General features: G+C 48.0%; 1 protein-coding gene across 1 annotated transcript in view; it reads left to right on the top strand.

Annotated features, from left to right (window-relative positions):
- LOC135525862 (echinoderm microtubule-associated protein-like 5) overlaps positions 1 to 17,618 on the top strand; it is a 64,063-nt gene that overhangs the window by 37,865 nt on the left and 8,580 nt on the right. The window contains 22 exon segments of the mRNA XM_064953797.1: positions 3,564 to 3,701; positions 3,917 to 4,173; positions 4,833 to 5,045; positions 5,141 to 5,308; positions 7,276 to 7,382; positions 7,526 to 7,644; positions 8,535 to 8,721; positions 8,985 to 9,090; positions 9,509 to 9,602; positions 12,094 to 12,194; positions 12,294 to 12,487; positions 12,763 to 12,874; positions 13,070 to 13,197; positions 13,989 to 14,130; positions 14,253 to 14,405; positions 14,921 to 15,052; positions 15,668 to 15,756; positions 16,104 to 16,230; positions 16,233 to 16,279; positions 16,728 to 16,929; positions 17,086 to 17,212; positions 17,588 to 17,602. Of these exon segments, the coding sequence (XP_064809869.1) occupies positions 3,564 to 3,701; positions 3,917 to 4,173; positions 4,833 to 5,045; positions 5,141 to 5,308; positions 7,276 to 7,382; positions 7,526 to 7,644; positions 8,535 to 8,721; positions 8,985 to 9,090; positions 9,509 to 9,602; positions 12,094 to 12,194; positions 12,294 to 12,487; positions 12,763 to 12,874; positions 13,070 to 13,197; positions 13,989 to 14,130; positions 14,253 to 14,405; positions 14,921 to 15,052; positions 15,668 to 15,756; positions 16,104 to 16,230; positions 16,233 to 16,279; positions 16,728 to 16,929; positions 17,086 to 17,212; positions 17,588 to 17,602 (2,958 nt within the window).

The raw sequence follows: 17,618 nt of genomic DNA, 5'->3' as shown, positions 1-17,618 counted from the left end.
TCTCCCTCTGTCTCTGTCTCTGTCTCTCCCTCTGTCTCTGTCTCTCCCTCTGTCTCTGTCTCTGTCTCTCCCTCTGTCTCTGTCTCTCCCTCTGTCTCTGTCTCTGTCTCTCCCTCTGTCTCTCCCTCTCTCTGTCTCTCCCTCTGTCTCTGTCTCTCCCTCTGTCTCTCCCTCTGTCTCTGTCTCTCCCTCTGTCTCTGTCTCTGTCTCTCCCTCCGTCTGTCTCTCCCTCTGTCTCTGTCTCTCCCTCTGTCTCTCTCTCTGTCTCTCCCTGTCTCTGTCTCTCCCTGTCTCTGTCTCTCCCTCTCTCTGTCTCTCCCTCTGTCTCTGTCTCTCCCTCTGTCTCTCCCTCTGTCTCTCCCTCTGTCTGTCTCTCCCTCTGTCTGTCTCTCCCTCTGTCTCTGTCTCTCCCTCTGTCTCTGTCTCTCCCTCTGTCTGTCTCTCCCTCTGTCTCTCCCTCTGTCTCTGTCTCTCCCTCTGTCTCTGTCTCTTCCTCTGTCTCTCCCTCTCTCTCTCTGTCTCTGTCTCTGTCTCTGTCTCTGTCTCTCCCTCTGTCTCTCCCTCTGTCTCTCCCTCTGTCTCTGTCTCTCCCTCTGTCTCTGTCTCTCCCTCTGTCTCTGTCTCTCCCTCTGTCTGTCTCTCCCTCTGTCTCTCCCTCTGTCTCTGTCTCTCCCTCTGTCTCTGTCTCTCCCTCTGTCTCTGTCTCTTCCTCTGTCTCTGTCTCTCCCTCTCTCTCTCTGTCTCTGTCTCTGTCTCTCTCTCTGTCTCTGTCTCTGTCTCTGTCTCTCCCTCTCTCTCCCTCTGTCTCTCCCTCTCCCTCTGTCTCTGTCTCTCCCTCTGTCTCTGTCTCCCTCTCTCCCTCTCCCTCTGTCTCTCCCTCTGTCTCTGTCTCTCCCTCTGTCTCTGTCTCCCTCTCTCCCTCTCCCTCTGTCTCTCCCTCTGTCTCTGTCTCTCCCTCTGTCTGTCTCTCCCTCTGTCTCTGTCTCTCCCTCTGTCTCTCCCTCTGTCTCTCCCTCTCCCTCTGTCTCTGTCTCTGTCTCTCCCTCCGTCTGTCTCTCCGTCTGTCTCTCCCTCTGTCTCTCCCTCTGTCTCAGTCTCTCCCTCTGTCTCTCTCTCTGTCTCTCCCTCTGTCTCTGTCTCTTCCTCTGTCTCTGTCTCTCCCTCTGTCTCTGTCTCTCTCTCTTCCTCTGTCTCTGTCTCTCCCTCTGTCTCTCTCTCTGTCTCTCTCTCTCTGTCTCTGTCTCTCTCTCTGTCTCTGTCTCTCCCTCTGTCTCTGTCTCTCCCTCTGTCTCTGTCTCTCCCTCTCTCTCTGTCTCTCCCTCTGTCTCTGTCTCTGTCTCTGTCTCTCCCTCTGTCTCTGTCTCTCCCTCTGTCTCTGTCTCTCCCTCTGTCTCTCCCTCTCTCTCCCTCTGTCTCTCCCTCTGTCTCTGTCTCTCCCTCTGTCTCTGTCTCTGTCTCTCCCTCTGTCTCTGTCTCTGTCTCTGTCTGTCTCTCCCTCTGTCTGTCTCTCCCTCTGTCTGTCTCTCCCTCTGTCTCTGTCTCTCCCTCTGTCTCTGTCTCTCCCTCTGTCTCTGTCTCTCCCTCTGTCTCTGTCTCTCCCTCTGTCTCTGTCTCTGTCTCTCCCTCTGTCTCTGTCTCTCCCTCTGTCTCTCCCTCTCTCTCTCTCCCTCTGTCTCTGTCTCTCCCTCTGTCTCTCCCTCTCTCTCTCTCCCTCTGTCTATGTCTCTCCCTCTGTCTCTGTCTCTCCCTCTCCCTCTGTCTCTCCCTCTGTCTCTCCCTCTCTCTGTCTCTCCCTCCCTCTGTCTCTGTCTCTCCCTCTGTCTCTCCCTCTGTCTCTCCGTCTGTCTCTGTCTCTGTCTCTCCCTCTGTCTCTCCCTCTGTCTCTCTCTCTGTCTCTGTCTCTCCCTCTGTCTCTCCCGCTGTCTCTCCCTCCCTCTCTTTGTCGTTGTCTCTGTCTCTCTCCCTGTCTTTGTCGTTGTCTCTGTCTCTCTTGTTGTCTCTGTCTCTCTTGTTGTCTCTGTCTCTCTTGTTGTCTCTGTCTCTCTTGTTGTCTCTGTCTCTCTTGTTGTTTCTGTCTCTCTTGTTGTCTCTGTCTCTCTTGTTGTTTCTGTCTCTCCTGTTGTCTCTGTCTCTCCTGTTGTCTCTGTCTCTCTTGTTGTCTCTGTCTCTCTTGTTGTTTCTGTCTCTCCTGTTGTCTCTGTCTCTCCCGTTGTCTCTGTCTCTCCCTGTTTTTGTCGTTGTCTTTGTCTCTCCCGTTGTCTCTGTCTCTCCCTTTGTCTCTGTCTCTCCCGTTGTCTCTGTCTCTCCCTGTTTTTGTCGTTGTCTTTGTCTCTCCCTTTGTCTATGTCTCTCCCTGTTTTTGTTGTTGTCTCTGTCTCTCCCGTTGTCTCTGTCTCTCCCGTTGTCTATGTCTCTCCCGTTGTCTCTGTCTCTCCCTTTGTCTATGTCTCTCCCGTTGTCTCTCTCTCCCTTTGTCTATGTCTCTCCCTCTCCCTCTGTCTCTCCCGTTGTCTCTCTCTCCTTCTCCCTCTGTCTCTCCCGTTGTCTCTGTCTCTCCCGTTGTCTCTGTCTCTCCCTCTCTCTCTCCCTCTGTCTCCCCCTCTCTCTCTGTCTCTCCCTGTCTTTTTCTCTGTCTCTGTCTCTCCCTCTCTCCCTCCCTCTGTCTCTCCCTCCCTCTGTCTCTCCCTCTGTCTCTCCCTCTGTCTCCCCCTCTCTCTCTGTCTCTCCCTCCCTCTCTCTGTCTCTCCCTCTCTCTGTCTCTCCCTCTCTCTGTCTCTCTGTCTCTCCCTCTGTCTCTGTCTCTCTCTCCCTCTCTCTCCCTCTCTCTCCCTCTCTCTCCCTCTCTCTCCCTCTGTCTCTCCCTCTCTCTCTCTCTCCCTCCCTCTGTCTGTCTCTCTCTCTCTCTCCCTCTGTCTCTGTCTCTCCCTCTGTCTCTGTCTCTGTCTCTCCCTCTGTCTCTGTCTCTCCCTCTGTCTCTCCCTCTGTCTCTGTCTCTCCCTCTGTCTCTGTCTCTCCCTCTCTCTGTCTCCCTCTCTCTGTCTCTCCCTCTCTCTGTCTCTCCCTCCCTCTGTCTCTCCCTCTGTCTCTCCCTCCCTTTCTGTCTCTCCCTCCCTCTCTGTCTCTCCCTCTCCCTCTCTCTCCCTCCCTCTGTCTCTCCCTCCCTCTGTCTCCCCTCTCCCTCTGTCTCTCCCTCCCTCTGTCTCTCCCTCCCTCTGTCTCTCCCTCCCTCTGTCTCTCCCTCCCACTGTCTCTCCCTCCCTCTGTCTCTCCCTCTCTCTGTCTCCCTCTCTCTCTGTCTCTCTCTCCCTCTGTCTCTCCCTCTCCCTCTCTCTGTCTCTCCCTCTCTCTCTGTCTCTCTCTCTGTCTCCCTCTCTCTCTCTGTCTCTCCCTCTCTCTGTCTCTCCCTCTCTCTCTGTCTCTCTCTCTGTCTCCCTCTCTCTCTCTGTCTCTCCCTCTCCCTGTCTCTCCCTCTCTCTCTGTCTCTCTCTCTGTCTCCCTCTCTCTCTCTGTCTCTCCCTCTCTCTGTCTCTCCCTCTATCTCTCCCTCTCCCCTGTCTCTGTAGAATATGGAGCCTTATAGATCATGCTCTGATAGCTCGCTGTAATATGGAGGAGCCTATTCGCTGTGCAGCTGTGAGCACGGACGGCATTCACCTGGCGCTGGGCATGAAGGACGGCTCCTTCACCGTCCTACGGGTCAGGTGAGTACAGGGCAGAGGTCAAAGGGCACATCAGATTTTTTTCTGATTAGCTTGGTATGAACTTCATGTTAACTTCCTTTTTTTGCAATTTCATTACTCACGAACAATATGACAAGTTAGTGGATGCTTGGATACTCAATTTGATTAGAGAATGGTTGTTTCTTATTTAAAGAATATAGTGAATGACCTTTCCAGTAATGTCCTCCCGCTCCCAGAGATATGACAGAGGTGGTCCACATCAAAGACAGGAAGGAGGCCATCCATGAGCTGAAGTACTCTCCTGACGGAGCTCACCTGGCCGTGGGCTCCAATGATAACTCTGTGGACATCTACGGCGTGGTGCAGAGGTACAAGAAGGTGGGAGAGTGCATTGGCTCCACTAGCTTCATCACACACATGGACTGGTCCACAGACAGCAAGTATCTGCAGACCAATGACGGCAACGGAAAGAGGCTCTTCTACAGGATGCCAAGTAAGTCTGACGATGAGACGTCTCAGCATGTCGATAAATGACACTGTGAAGAGCCTTATTCTCTATGGGAAGGAAAGTGCACCGGCTAAGACAGGATTTCTCTTGTGTCGTTTCTACACTGTTATGAATGATATTTTACAGCTATATGTGTCATGTATGCCTTGTTGTAGGGCTAGGGTTGTGACGACTGTGGAGTTTTGGGTAACGGTTAATTGTCATTCAAATGTCCATATTTGAAAATGAGCTACTACATATAACACAGCCTTGGTGACACCCCTGGGTCAAAAACAAATGGTTTTGACTGCTTGGAACTTTTGGAAATGTAGCTTCTCCTCTCGACTGTGCCGTCCTGTTGTAAAATGATCAACAACTTGACCAACTTGGTGTAAAAATGTTCAGCTGCTGTTGTGTCAACTACTGTGTATCTACTTGAAAATACATTTGAATCCCCTCCCCCTTCTAATATGAATATATTAAGACAATTATGATGTTTACTCTTTTCCGTTTGGTCATTGTCCATGATTGACGGTTACACAGTTATACGATAATTGTGCCAGCCCTACATATGGCCATGAGACAACATTGTCATGATGACTCATGTGCTGCTCATTTGATGCTTTAGTTGCACATGATGGAGTTAATACTGTCTTTCTGCACAGGCGGTAAGGAGGTCACCAACAGGGAAGAGCTGAAGCTGGTGCAGTGGTCCTCGTGGACGTGTGTGTTGGGCCCCGAGGTCAACGGAATATGGCCCAAATACTCAGAGATCAATGACATCAACTCTGTTGACGCCAACTTTAATGATCAAGTTTTAGTAACCGCAGATGATTATGGACTCGTGAAGCTATTACGGTACCCGTGTGTAAGGAAAGGTGAGGATTTCCACGGGTTCCTCTATTCGTTGATGTGACGTTGTCAGTTCATGCATTTACAAATTAACCTGGAACTACTCTTCTCTCTATCCCAGGTGCAAAGTTTAAAAAGTATTTAGGTCACTCTGCCCATATAACCAATGCCAGGTGGTCACATGACTACCAGTGGGTGATAACCATTGGTGGAGCTGACCACTCAGTGTTCCAGTGGAAGTTTGTCACAGACAGAAAGTCAAAGGAAGCTCTTCACATAGCACCTCAAGGTACGTCGCTGTCCCATTTCTATTACTGCCCCGGTTCTATTCTATAACATCACTCCTGCTCAATGTGAATATGACTCTGAAGTGCAGCGAAGTCTGTGATCCTTCCCCTTGAATGATGTTCCTTATCCCAGCTAAAAGCTTTCCACATCAGCTCATAGAAGAGCACTTTTGTGTTTGTGTACAGCTCCTACAACCTTGTCCTCGTTTGTAAGTCATGTTTCTCAACTAAATGGTCTCAGACAGAGCTGCGCTGCGCTTTGTCAAATGAAACCACACACTAACTGCCTTTCCATTTAATTTTCCTAATGGACCAGCGAGTACCGGCCTGGCAGTGCCAGGGCTACTCACTGCGTGGTCTTGGCACGGCCAACCGAGTCTCTCTGCATCAGCATTTTTCTGTCTCAGTCTGAGTAATAGGGCTGTGGAACGGGGCCAGCAGTCCGCCACTTAAGACTTTTAAAAGGCTTTGCTTGATGAATATGACATGTCATCTTCACCCAGCAAACTAATTGCTCTGTGATCCACTTTGGTGTTTTTTATTGATTTATTGATTTTAATTTTATTTCACCTTTATTTAACCAGGTAGGCAAGTTGAGAACAAGTTCTCATTTACAATTGCGACCTGGCCAAGATAAAGCAAAGCAGTTCGACACATACAACGATACAGAGTAACACATGGAGTAAAACAAACATACAGTCAATAATACAGTATAAACAAGTCTATATACGATGTGAGCAAATGAGGTGAGATAAGGGAGGTAAAGGCAAAGTAAATACAGGCAAAGTAAATACAATATAGCAAGTAATACGCTGGAATGGTAGATTTGCAATGGAAGAATGTGCAAAGTAGAAATAAAAATAATGGGGTGCAAAGGAGCAAAATAAATAAATGAAATACAGTAGGGAAAGAGGTAGTTGTTTGGGCTAAAATATAGGTGGGCTATGTACAGGTGCAGTAATCTGTGAGCTGCTCTGACAGTTGGTGCTTAAAGCTAGTGAGGGAGATAAGTGTTTCCAGTTTCAGTGCTTTTTGTAGTTCGTTCCAGTCATTGGCAGCAGAGAACTGGAAGGAGAGGCGGCCAAAGAAAGAATTGGTTTTGGGGGTGACTAGAGAGATATACCTGCTGGAGAGTGTGCTACAGGTGGGAGATGCTATGGTGACCAGCGAGCTGAGATAAGGGGGGACTTTCCCTAGCAGGGTCTTGTAGATGACATGGAGCCAGTGGGTTTGGCGACGAGTATGAAGCGAGGGCCAGCCAACGAGAGCATACAGGTCGCAATGGTGGGTAGTATATGGGGCTTTGGTGACAAAACGGATGGCACTGTGATAGACTGCATCCAATTTGTATTGGAGGCTATTTTGGAAATGACATCGCCAAAGTCGAGGATTGGTAGGATGGTCAGTTTTACAAGGGTATGTTTGGCAGCATGAGTGAAGGATGCTTTGTTGCAAAATAGTAAGCCAATTCTAGATTTAACTTTGGATTGGAGATATTTGATATGGGTCTGGAAGGAGAGTTTACAGTCTAACCAGACACCTAAGTATTTGTAGTTGTCCACGTATTCTAAATCAGAGCCGTCCAGAGTAGTGATGTTGGACAGGCGGGTAGGTGCGGGTAGCGATCGGTTGAAGAGCATGCATTTAGTTTTACTTGTATTTAAGAGCAATTGGAGGCCACGGAAGGAGAGTTGTATGGCATTGAAGCTTGCCTGGAGGGTTGTTAACACAGTGTCCAAAGAAGGGCCAGAAGTATACAGAATGGTGTCGTCTGCGTAGAGGTGGATCAGAGACTCACCAGCAGCAAGAGCGACATCATTGATGGATACAGAGAAGTGTGTTGGCTAAAATGGTACTCAATACTGGTTGTCTGCTAGTTCTGTATTAGTGTGTTTAACCCTATTGAACAGACTGATGTGGGAGCAGCTGGGTGGTAGAATAGAAATGATGTAGTCTTCTTCTCCCGCAGAGACGTTGGGCGACTCCAACAGTGAGGAGTCGGACTCGGACCAGTCCGACGTGCCTGAGATGGACTCGGAGATCGAGCAGGAGACACACCTCACATATCGGCGGCAGGTTAGTGACACAACACCTGCTCTCCTCTCAGATGGCTTTGCCTTTGAAAATGACACATTTATGAACATTGCATATGAAAAACAATTGATGTTACATTGAGTAAAAACCTTAACAGATGCCTCATGTTGTGTTTCCATGTCCAGGTTTACAAAGAAGATCTACCTCAGCTCAAAGAGCTGTCCAAGGAGAAGCACCGTGCGGTGGCCATGAAGAAGAGGGAGAGAGCACCAGGGAGCGGGTTGAAGCTACACTTCATCCACGGGTTAGGACACCTCATTACCATCATCCATGGCAGCACCACATACCATCGTCCATGGCAGCACCACATACCATCGTCCATGGCAGCACCACATACCATCATCCATGGCAGCACCACATACCATCATCCATGGCAGCACCACATACCATCGTCCATGGCAGCACCACATACCATCATCCATGGCAGCACCACATACCATCATCCATGGCAGCACCACATACCATCATCCATGGCAGCACCACATACCATCATCCATGGCAGCACCACATACCATCATCCATGGCAGCACCACATACCATCGTCCATGGCAGCACCACATACCATCATCCATGGCAGCACCACATACCATCGTCCATGGCAGCACCACATACCATCGTCCATGGCAGCACCACATACCATCGTCCATGGCAGCACCACATACCATCGTCCATGGCAGCACCACATACCATCATCCATGGCAGCACCACATACCATCATCCATGGCAGCACCACATACCATCATCCATGGCAGCACCACATACCATCATCCATGGCAGCACCACATACCATCATCCATGGCAGCACCACATACCATCATCCATGGCAGCACCACATACCATCATCCATGGCAGCACCACATACCGTCATCCATGGCAGCACCACATACCGTCATCCATGGCAGCACCACATACCATCATCCATGGCAGCACCACATACCATCATCCATGGCAGCACCACATACCGTCATCCATGGCAGCTCCACATACCATCATCCATGGCAGCACCACATACCGTCATCCATGGCAGCACCACATACCATCAAACATCACACAAGCAAGAGATAGAATGTGACTGATATTAATCATTCATTATTATTGATCTCAATAATTGCTCCCTGTGTTGTGGTGCTCCAGCTACAGAGGCTACGACTGCAGGAACAACCTGTTCTACACCCAGACAGGGGAGATGGTGTACCACGTGGCGGCCGTGGGGGTGGTGTACAATCGTCAGCAGAACACCCAGCGCTTCTACATGGGCCATGACGACGACATCCTGTGCCTGGCCATCCACCCCCTCAAGGACTATGTAGCAACAGGCCAGGTAGGTAGAACTGCTACCAATGAACTATTCAGAGACAGGGATAGAGTAGCAACCCCTCTCAGGGCCTAAGGGTAGAGAGGCTGACCTCTAAGGGTGCCTTTGGGAGATGGAGGCTCATATGCTTATGATGCAGAGTAACAAAGATGATTTCCTACTGCTGAGACTGTGCTAAAACGATTGAATTGTCATGAATGAGTGTGGAAGTTGCTGTGGATGAGTGGAAGCATTATGTGGAAGCTAATTGTATTCTTCTGTCTGTCCAGGTGGGGCGAGACTCTTCCATCCACGTATGGGACACAGAGATTATGACACCCCTGTCTGTGTTGAAAGGATTCCACCAACTGGGAGTGTGTGCCTTGGACTTCTCAGGTAATACCCCAGAGTTGTTTACAGCTGCTTTCCATACACTCTCCAGATAATGTAACACATTGAACACAACAACGATCCATTTTTGCTTTAATCTAACCTGACATTCTCAGTCAGCCATGAAGAAAAACAACTCTTCCTTCACACAGGAGGGGCGAGTTAAAATCTGTGCCAATTTAAGAGCATCGCTCTGAACAAACATGTTACAGAGATAGTGTACTCTGGCAGGCTGGCACATCAAGGAAAAGGCGCTCACCTCTCTCCCACTAATTGGCCACAGACAGAGGCATAGCTGCCATTACATGCCATGGATCAAACCTATACCAGGCTAGTTTACTGTTCCTCACAAAACAAGAGTAAATAAGAAGCCTCCCTGTGAATTTTGTATTGAATGAAGTTGTGTTCTGTTGTTCTTACTCAGCGGATGGCAAGCGGTTGGCCTCGGTGGGGCTGGATGACAACCACACCATTGTCCTTTGGGACTGGAGGAAGGGGGAGAAGCTCTCAGCCATCAGGTTGGTACAGTACAGTGGCTGTTATGGCATCTCAGATGAGCCATTCAGATCTCAACAGCCGTCTCCTTGATAGGCATAGACTGGAGAGGTCAAAGGTCAAGATAAGTCCTAGTGGGTTGACATGCTTTAGGAACACTGTGCTCTTACTGACAAGAACAGAGAATGTTTTCTGTTTTCTCTGTGAGTTAGCTCGTGTTATACATGTTGATCTCATAATACTCGTTTTGGTGCAGATTCAGTTTGGTTGTATTCATGGAAATGTGAGATCTTTGTCCACAGGCTATAACCCGGTCAGTAGTCCCTGCAGGATAAATTAGTCATCCAGCCCCACTGATTCACAGATACGTGTCCAGCCATGCAATGTCGAGCATCTCAACCATCCCCTGGCCATTGTACAGTACAGGCTCCAGAGCTGAGAGAACAACAACAAGTACATCAATGCTCTCAATCTAAACCTTCCCTTTAATTCTCTAGACAACTTGAGCACCTCCACTTTAAATGTGGACATTTATATAGGAGCGTTCACTGGTTGACTGATAAAGAGAGGAGGGAGGGGAACCACCTTGCAGACTTTCTGAATACAGAACACTTGGCCCTGCCAACTCACAGCGGAATGATTAAAGTGTATGTCTGGTGCAGATCTCCTGCCCATCCATCTTAACCTGGATCCATCTTAACCTGGTTCCATCTCAAATCAAATTTTATTTGTCACATACACATGGTTAGCAGATGTTAATGCGAGTGTAGCGAAATGCTTGCATCTTAACCTGGTTCCATCTTAACCTGGTTCCATCTTAACCCGGATCCACCTTAACCCGGATCCACCTTAACCCGGATCCACCTAAACCCGGATCCACCTAAACCCGGATCCACCTAAACCCGGATCCACCTTAACCCGGATCCACCTTAACCCGGATCCATCTTAACCCGGATCCACCTTAACCCGGATCCACCTAAACCCGGATCCACCTTAACCCGGATCCACCTTAACCCGGATCCACCTTAACCCGGATCCACCTTAACCCGGATCCACCTTAACCCGGATCCATCTTAACCTGAATCAATTTTACCTGGGTTCAGACTGCATTCACCGTGGGCGCTAATCTCAAATTAAAAGTGCCCGTTTAGAAATAGACAATTATGTAAAATCGAAATGGCAATTCAAATGAGCAAATATCCAATATCCAGGACTTCAAAATAGTCATCTAGCATCTATATGGACACCCCCATTTCTCCCAGTCTTTGCTGGTCTTCTTCCTCTATGGCTTTGCACTTGATATTCATAGCTATAATACAGTCTATTGGAATTCCATCAGGCTGGTTAGAGCCTGCGTGCCGTAGCTGTTGTGTACTGTGCTCCCGTGGCAGCTCAGAGACAGCTTGGAGCTGCACTAATCTCCTTTGCAGGCCCTGGTGGGCAGTGCAGTGAGGCGGACAGAGGGAAATGGGGCCTGACAGAGCCTGCCTTGTGCACTGCACTGCCTAGTCCTCAGCTGGGAGAGGAGCATGGTGAGGGGAAGAGCTAGAGTAGAGGGAGGAAAAAGAGAGAGGGGGAGGAAGAGAAAGGGGTGGTAGGAAGTGAGTGAGAAGGCTTGAAAGGGATCGAGAGATGAAGTAGCTATCAGTACAGCTCTGGCCTCAGTGAGTGAGAAGGCTTGAAAGGGATCGAGAGATGAAGTAGCTATCAGTACAGCTCTGGCCTCAGTGAGCTTGAAAGGGATCGAGAGATGAAGTAGCTATCAGTACTGCTCTGGCCTCAGTGAGGGCCATGTAGTGATGCAGCAGCACAAAGGCCAGTGATTAGGGAGCCATCCCAGAGTGCACTACGCTCCATTGGATCAGACAGGAAAGGCCAGTGATTAGGGAGCCATCCCAGAGTGCACTACGCTCCATTGGATCAGACAGGAAAGGCCAGTGATTAGGGAGCCATCCCAGAGTGCACTACGCTCCATTGGATCAGACAGGAAAAGCCAGTGATTAGGGAGCCATCCCAGAGTGCACTACGCTCCATTGGATCAGACAGGAAAGGCCAGTGATTAGGGAGCCATCCCAGAGTGCACTACGCTCCATTGGATCAGACAGGAAAGGCCAGTGATTAGGGAGCCATCCCAGAGTGTACTACGCTCCATTGGATCAGACAGGAAAGGCCAGTGATTAGGGAGCCATCCCAGAGTGTACTACGCTCCATTGGATCAGACAGGAAAGGCCAGTGATTAGGGAGCCTTCCCAGAGTGCACTACGCTCCATTGGATCAGACAGGAAAGGCCAGTGATTAGGGAGCCATCCCAGAGTGTACTACGCTCCATTGGATCAGACAGGAAAGGCCACTGATCCTTATTGTTCATATGTGAAGTGATCAAGAGCCCTTAGGGAGGGTGGCAGCCACACTATGCAGATTCACTGTTTACTAACTGCATTCCAAGTGTATTCCTCTTCCATTTCAGATCCACAGTATTTTTGTGCGAATGGAATTAATGCAATCATTTTTCAGGGGAAGCAAGGATAAGATTTTCGTCATCAAAGTGAATCCATACTGTCCTGACAAGCTCATCACAGCAGGAATAAAGCATATGAAGTTCTGGCATAAAACAGGTAAGAGGCCCCAAAGTCAGAGGAGAGTTGACTCGGCAGTGTCTCGAGGAACGGTGTGATGTGTTGTTATGTGAGTTACTGACACAACCTCTCTTTCAGGTGGTGGTCTGATCGGGCGTAAGGGCAACATGGGGAAGACCGAGACGATGATGTGTGCTGTGTATGGCTGGACAGAGGAGATGGTGTTCTCAGGGACGTGCACAGGAGACATCTGTATCTGGAGAGACATGTTCCTGGTGAAGACAGTCAAAGCCCATGATGGCCCAGTCTTCAGTATGCACGCCCTGGAGAAGGTACTGGAAGGGAAGGGGTTAACACACTGGCCATTTGAAATGTCAAATAGAGACAGCTCTCTCTGTTTCTATCTCTCTCTTTCTTCCTCTCTCGCTATCTCTGTTTCTCTCTTTGTTTGTGCCATTACAATTCTGATGGTGTAGTATTGTCAATGAAGAGAGTACGAGGATTGGATTATTTCAGTTGTCAGTTTTAAACAAAGATGCTATGTGTGTGATTAAAGAAGAGAGATTCTAATCCATCTCCTGTTCTCTCGTGATGTTCCACTCTGTAGGGATTTGTGACCGGAGGGAAGGACGGCATAGTGGCTCTGTGGGACAACACCTTTGAGAGATGCCTCAAGACGTACGCCATCAAGAGAGCAGTCCTCGCTCCAGGCTCCAAAGGTAAAAAAGACCACCGTTCTCTCATACCGCCGCCGTGGAGCCAATCACATTACATACTGGGCTCATAGCTCCAACGCCAATGGAATCATTCAGTGGAAATCCATTTAAACACTCAATCCGTTTAGCTTTAATGAAGATTGCTTCCTCTGCCCCTGGTTAAAGGTCTTTGCCATTATCCTATAATTCACTCTATAGGGTTGCTGTTGGAGGACAACCCTTCCATACGTGCCATATCTCTTGGTCATGGTTATATACTGGTGGGGACAAAGAACGGAGAGATTCTGGAGGTGGATAAGAGTGGACCCATTACCTTGCTGGTCCAGGTGAGCGGTTACACAGACTTCCATACAGTGTAATTAAAAAGTCAACTGTCTGTCACAAATGCCACAATGACCAGCACACGTGCCATGCTCCAGCTGTAACTCCGGCCAGCAGGGTGTGTCAGCCAGGTTTTTGCCGTTTGGTTTTGTGGGAGCCAGTGAGATGTCAGTAATGACGGGGTCAGCTGGGGGCACATTATTTTGGGGTTTAAAGCCTGCAAACAGACTGGCAGTGAGGGGAACTGTCCCATCACTTTGGAAACCATTGTAAAACTACTGTACACCACAGTTGAAGGCATTCAGTTGTACAACTGACTCGGTATCCCCACTTCCCTTTACCTGGAATAATGTTGCAGAAAAAGTTAGGCAACCTTTTACAAGACTGATACATTTGCACTGCAGACTTTTTTAATTTTGTAAATTCAAATTCCCAAGGCCTCCTTTGACCCATAGGAAACCCAGAACTAATGCTATTGATTTATTTTGTTAAATGCTCTAGAGCAAATGAGCAATTTCTTATGGGTGAAGCCAAGCAACAAAAGCTATGGCTCCTCCATTGATTTTCATGATGCACTTAATAATTCTAACAATAAATCTGTGGATGTGTGCTTGCCAAATACAAGGCTGCGCTAGACGTGTATTTATTTAACTAAGTATATAAAACATTTTATGTAGGGGTCAGAAGATGGTTCACCCTATAAAATGTTGTTCCTTACTCCTTTCTCTCTGACCTTGATTAGGTTGAACTGAGCTGCACTGAATTCAATGATATTGTCTATTTGATGGGTCCACAGGGTCACATGGAAGGTGAGGTGTGGGGCCTGGCCACTCATCCTCATCTCCCTCTCTGTGCCACTGTCAGTGATGACAAAACCCTGCGTATATGGGACCTGTCCCCCAGCCACTGTATGCTGGCTGTACGCAAGCTCAAGAAAGGTGAGTCACTCAACCCTCAAAATAGAGAAGTCTATGCTACATTCATTCACCTCCTTCCTTTCTTTCTGTGGTGCATTCTTACAGTTAGTAGGTGCATTGGTACTAACTGACGTCCTCCATAGGGGGGCGCTGCTGCTGCTTCTCTCCCGAGGGCAAGGCCCTAGCGGTGGGCCTGAATGACGGCAGCTTCCTCATCGTCAACGCAGACACCCTGGAGGACCTCGTGTCCTTCCACCACCGCAAGGACATAATCTCAGACATACGCTTCTCACCAGGTCAGATGCTCGCCTCCCTCCACCCCTCCCTCTCTTCATCCCTCCCTCCCTCCGTATAAACCCCATCCAGATATTCTTCCCTGAGGAAAGAAAGACAGTGTAAAAGTGAACTTTCTTAAAAATAAATCAAAAATAAGCAGAGATGTGGCCAGGTATTCATCCCTGCTGTGAGGGGAAGATGTATTGCTGCAGGCTTGACCCAAATACACTACTGTATGTAACAAGGCCAGGCAGGGAGAGACAGAGTCTGTCTGAGTGGGAAGAGAGTAGTGGGGGATGATAAAGTGAGAGCTAGAAACTAAACTCTCGATCCAGTTTCCCAACACATCACTGATGGTAACTTAAAAGGGTTCGAAGATAGTTGTTTTTGTTATAAAGAATTGTGACCTCATACTGTAGATATGGAGTCAGAGTTTATTTTATTTGTGTTGTCTTGGCTGCTGATCAGAAGGTCTGTCAGTCTTGTGAAACACATGAGGAAACCCTTTTGAAACATGGCTGCTGTGTTTATTCAGGTGCAGGGAAGTACCTGGCGGTGGCGTCGGGCGACAGCTTTGTGGACATCTATAATGTGATGAGCAGCAAGAGGGTGGGGGTGTGCAAGGGGTCCCTAATCTACATCACCCATCTGGACTGGGACAAGAGAGGTAAACATGTTGGTTTAACATCTACATCACCCATCTGGACTTGGACAAGAGAGGTAAACATGTTGGTTTAACATCTACATCACCCATCTGGACTGGGACAAGAGAGGTAAACATGTTGGTTTAACATCTACATCACCCATCTGGACTGGGACAAGAGAGGTAAACATGTTGGTTTAACATCTACATCACCCATCTGGACTGGGACAAGAGAGGTAAACATGTTTGTTTAACATCTACATCATCCATCTGGACTGGGACAAGAGAGGTAAACATGTTGGTTTAACATCTACATCACCCATCTGGACTGGGACAAGAGAGGTAAACATGTTTGTTTAACATCTACATCATCCATCTGGACTGGGACAAGAGAGGTAAACATGTTGGTTTAACATCTACATCACCCATCTGGACTGGGACAAGAGAGGTAAACATGTTGGTTTAACATCTACACTGACTGGACTTGAACCAAAGCCATTGTATTTCAGGCAATTGTTACAGTTGGCTCATTCACAATGTGTTGAAATCCTGGGTAAATAAATAGTTGTTTTGTGTTATTCCAAGTATAAAACTGAATGATAATGCTACTATATCTTAACTGTGTTCTCTCATTCACAGGAAAACTACTTCAAGTAAACACTGGTGCTAAAGAGCAGTTATTTTTCGAAGCTCCACGGGGGAAGAAGCAGACCATTCCTGCTACCGAGGTAAGCACAGCACAGACACATGGCGTTGTGGTGGGTATAGCGGGGCTGGCCTACTTCCCCCCCTGGCATGTCACAGGACGGCGTGGGAAGGGCATTCAAGCATTAACACGGCCCACTTTTCACCAGCATCGTTCTTATTCTGCCAATTTCAATGGGATACTGTTTTTAGGGCCTTATACTGTGTGACATTCAGACACCTTGTGAGACACAGAGAGCGGGGGGCACTAAGAAGATAGGGGTTAGAGATGATAGAGTCTGTCAGGCTGGTGTTGTGTCAAATCTTATAGGAATTACTGGTGTCCTCCTCCTCCTTTCTCACACTTCTGCTCACTCCTCCTCTCCTTCAGGTGGAGAAGATAGACTGGAGCACATGGACCTGTGTGCTTGGGGCGTCCTGTGAGGGGATCTGGCCTGTGGTCAGTGAGGTTACCGAGGTGACTGCTGCCTGCCTTAGCAACGACAGAAAGGTGCTAGCAACGGGGATGACCTGGGATACGTCAAGCTATTCAGGTATCCTGTCAAGGTAAGACACTGTTAATAATATTATATTTTATTATAATATAATAAATATTATATTTTAATGTCCTCTTGCCCTTACTGGAATGTAAACCCTCTTAAATATCTTAAATAATCACACAGCACCCAAGCCCCCCCCACCCTACCCCTCTAAAAAAGCATAAATATAAACACCCTTGCACAGACTCGCACTTTACTTTTTCCTACTAGCACTCACTTTGTGGATAGTTACTTTATTGAAGAAAAAAGTGACTTGCTGTGACTGAGATGCTTGTATGTGGTTGTCCCACCTAGCTGTTTTAAGACGAATGCACTAACTGTAGGTTGCTTTGGATAAGAGCTAAATGACTATTTAATTTTAATTATAAAATTGTAACATTTACACTAATGTAATGTTAATTCTATGCTAATGTTAACACTATTTTATTTTAAGTTCATGCGTCTTCTGCCCACAGGGAAAGTATGCAAAGTTCAAACGCTACGTGGCCCATAGTACCCATGTGACTAACGTGCGTTGGACGCATGATGACGGTCTCCTGGTGACGGTTGGCGGGGGTGACACGTGCCTCATGATCTGGACCCACGAGGCAGAGGGGCACCGGGAGGCCAGACATTGTGACAGTGAAGAGTCGGACATCGAGAGCGAGGATGTTGGGGGTGAGAAATAAACCCCAAACTAAACCTGGGGCTTCAGTCTGAAGTCATCACAGAGTCACTATCTACGGATATATTTAGCCTCTCTCTAATATGTCATTCTATGTAGCCTCCCGTAGATGGTAAAAAGGCTGTGTGGTATTTTCTGTCATTGGCCAGGTTATGACAGTGATGTGACGAGGGAGAATGAGATCAACTACACCATCAAGGCCTTATCCACCAACATGCGTCCCATGACTGGGGTCAAACCCCCCCTGCAGCTGAAGGAGCCGTCTGTGGATGAGAGGTAACAAACCACAGGACTGTGGAGAGACACCCAAGGGATCAAATCCTTTCTTTTTCTTTTGAGCTTTCTTTATTGGACACATGATGGACAAATCTTGAACAGTCAAAATACTTTGAGCCAATCAGTTTAAAGTGAAATGAGATGTAGTGAACGCACAGCCAATTGGGGACTCATAGTGAATGTATCAAAGTGAGACCAAACGGTCCACCAACTCAATTTGTGTAAATTCCAATTTACTCAATCACGTTTATTTTTTGCCTTTACGTGAATTCATACTGCTCATTTGAGGATAACCTCACCTCTCTCTTCTTCTCTCTTCAATGTCTGTCCATCTGTCTCTGTCTGTCCTGCTCTCCTCTTTCATTCTACTTGAAGGCAGGGGGTAGTCAGGTAAGAGACTTTACAC

This window comes from Oncorhynchus masou, chromosome 32, assembly GCF_036934945.1.
Source record: "Oncorhynchus masou masou isolate Uvic2021 chromosome 32, UVic_Omas_1.1, whole genome shotgun sequence".
Lineage (NCBI taxonomy): Eukaryota > Metazoa > Chordata > Actinopteri > Salmoniformes > Salmonidae > Oncorhynchus > Oncorhynchus masou.
Note: the sequence above shows the minus strand (reverse complement) of the source record. Positions and strands in the feature narration are given on the sequence as shown.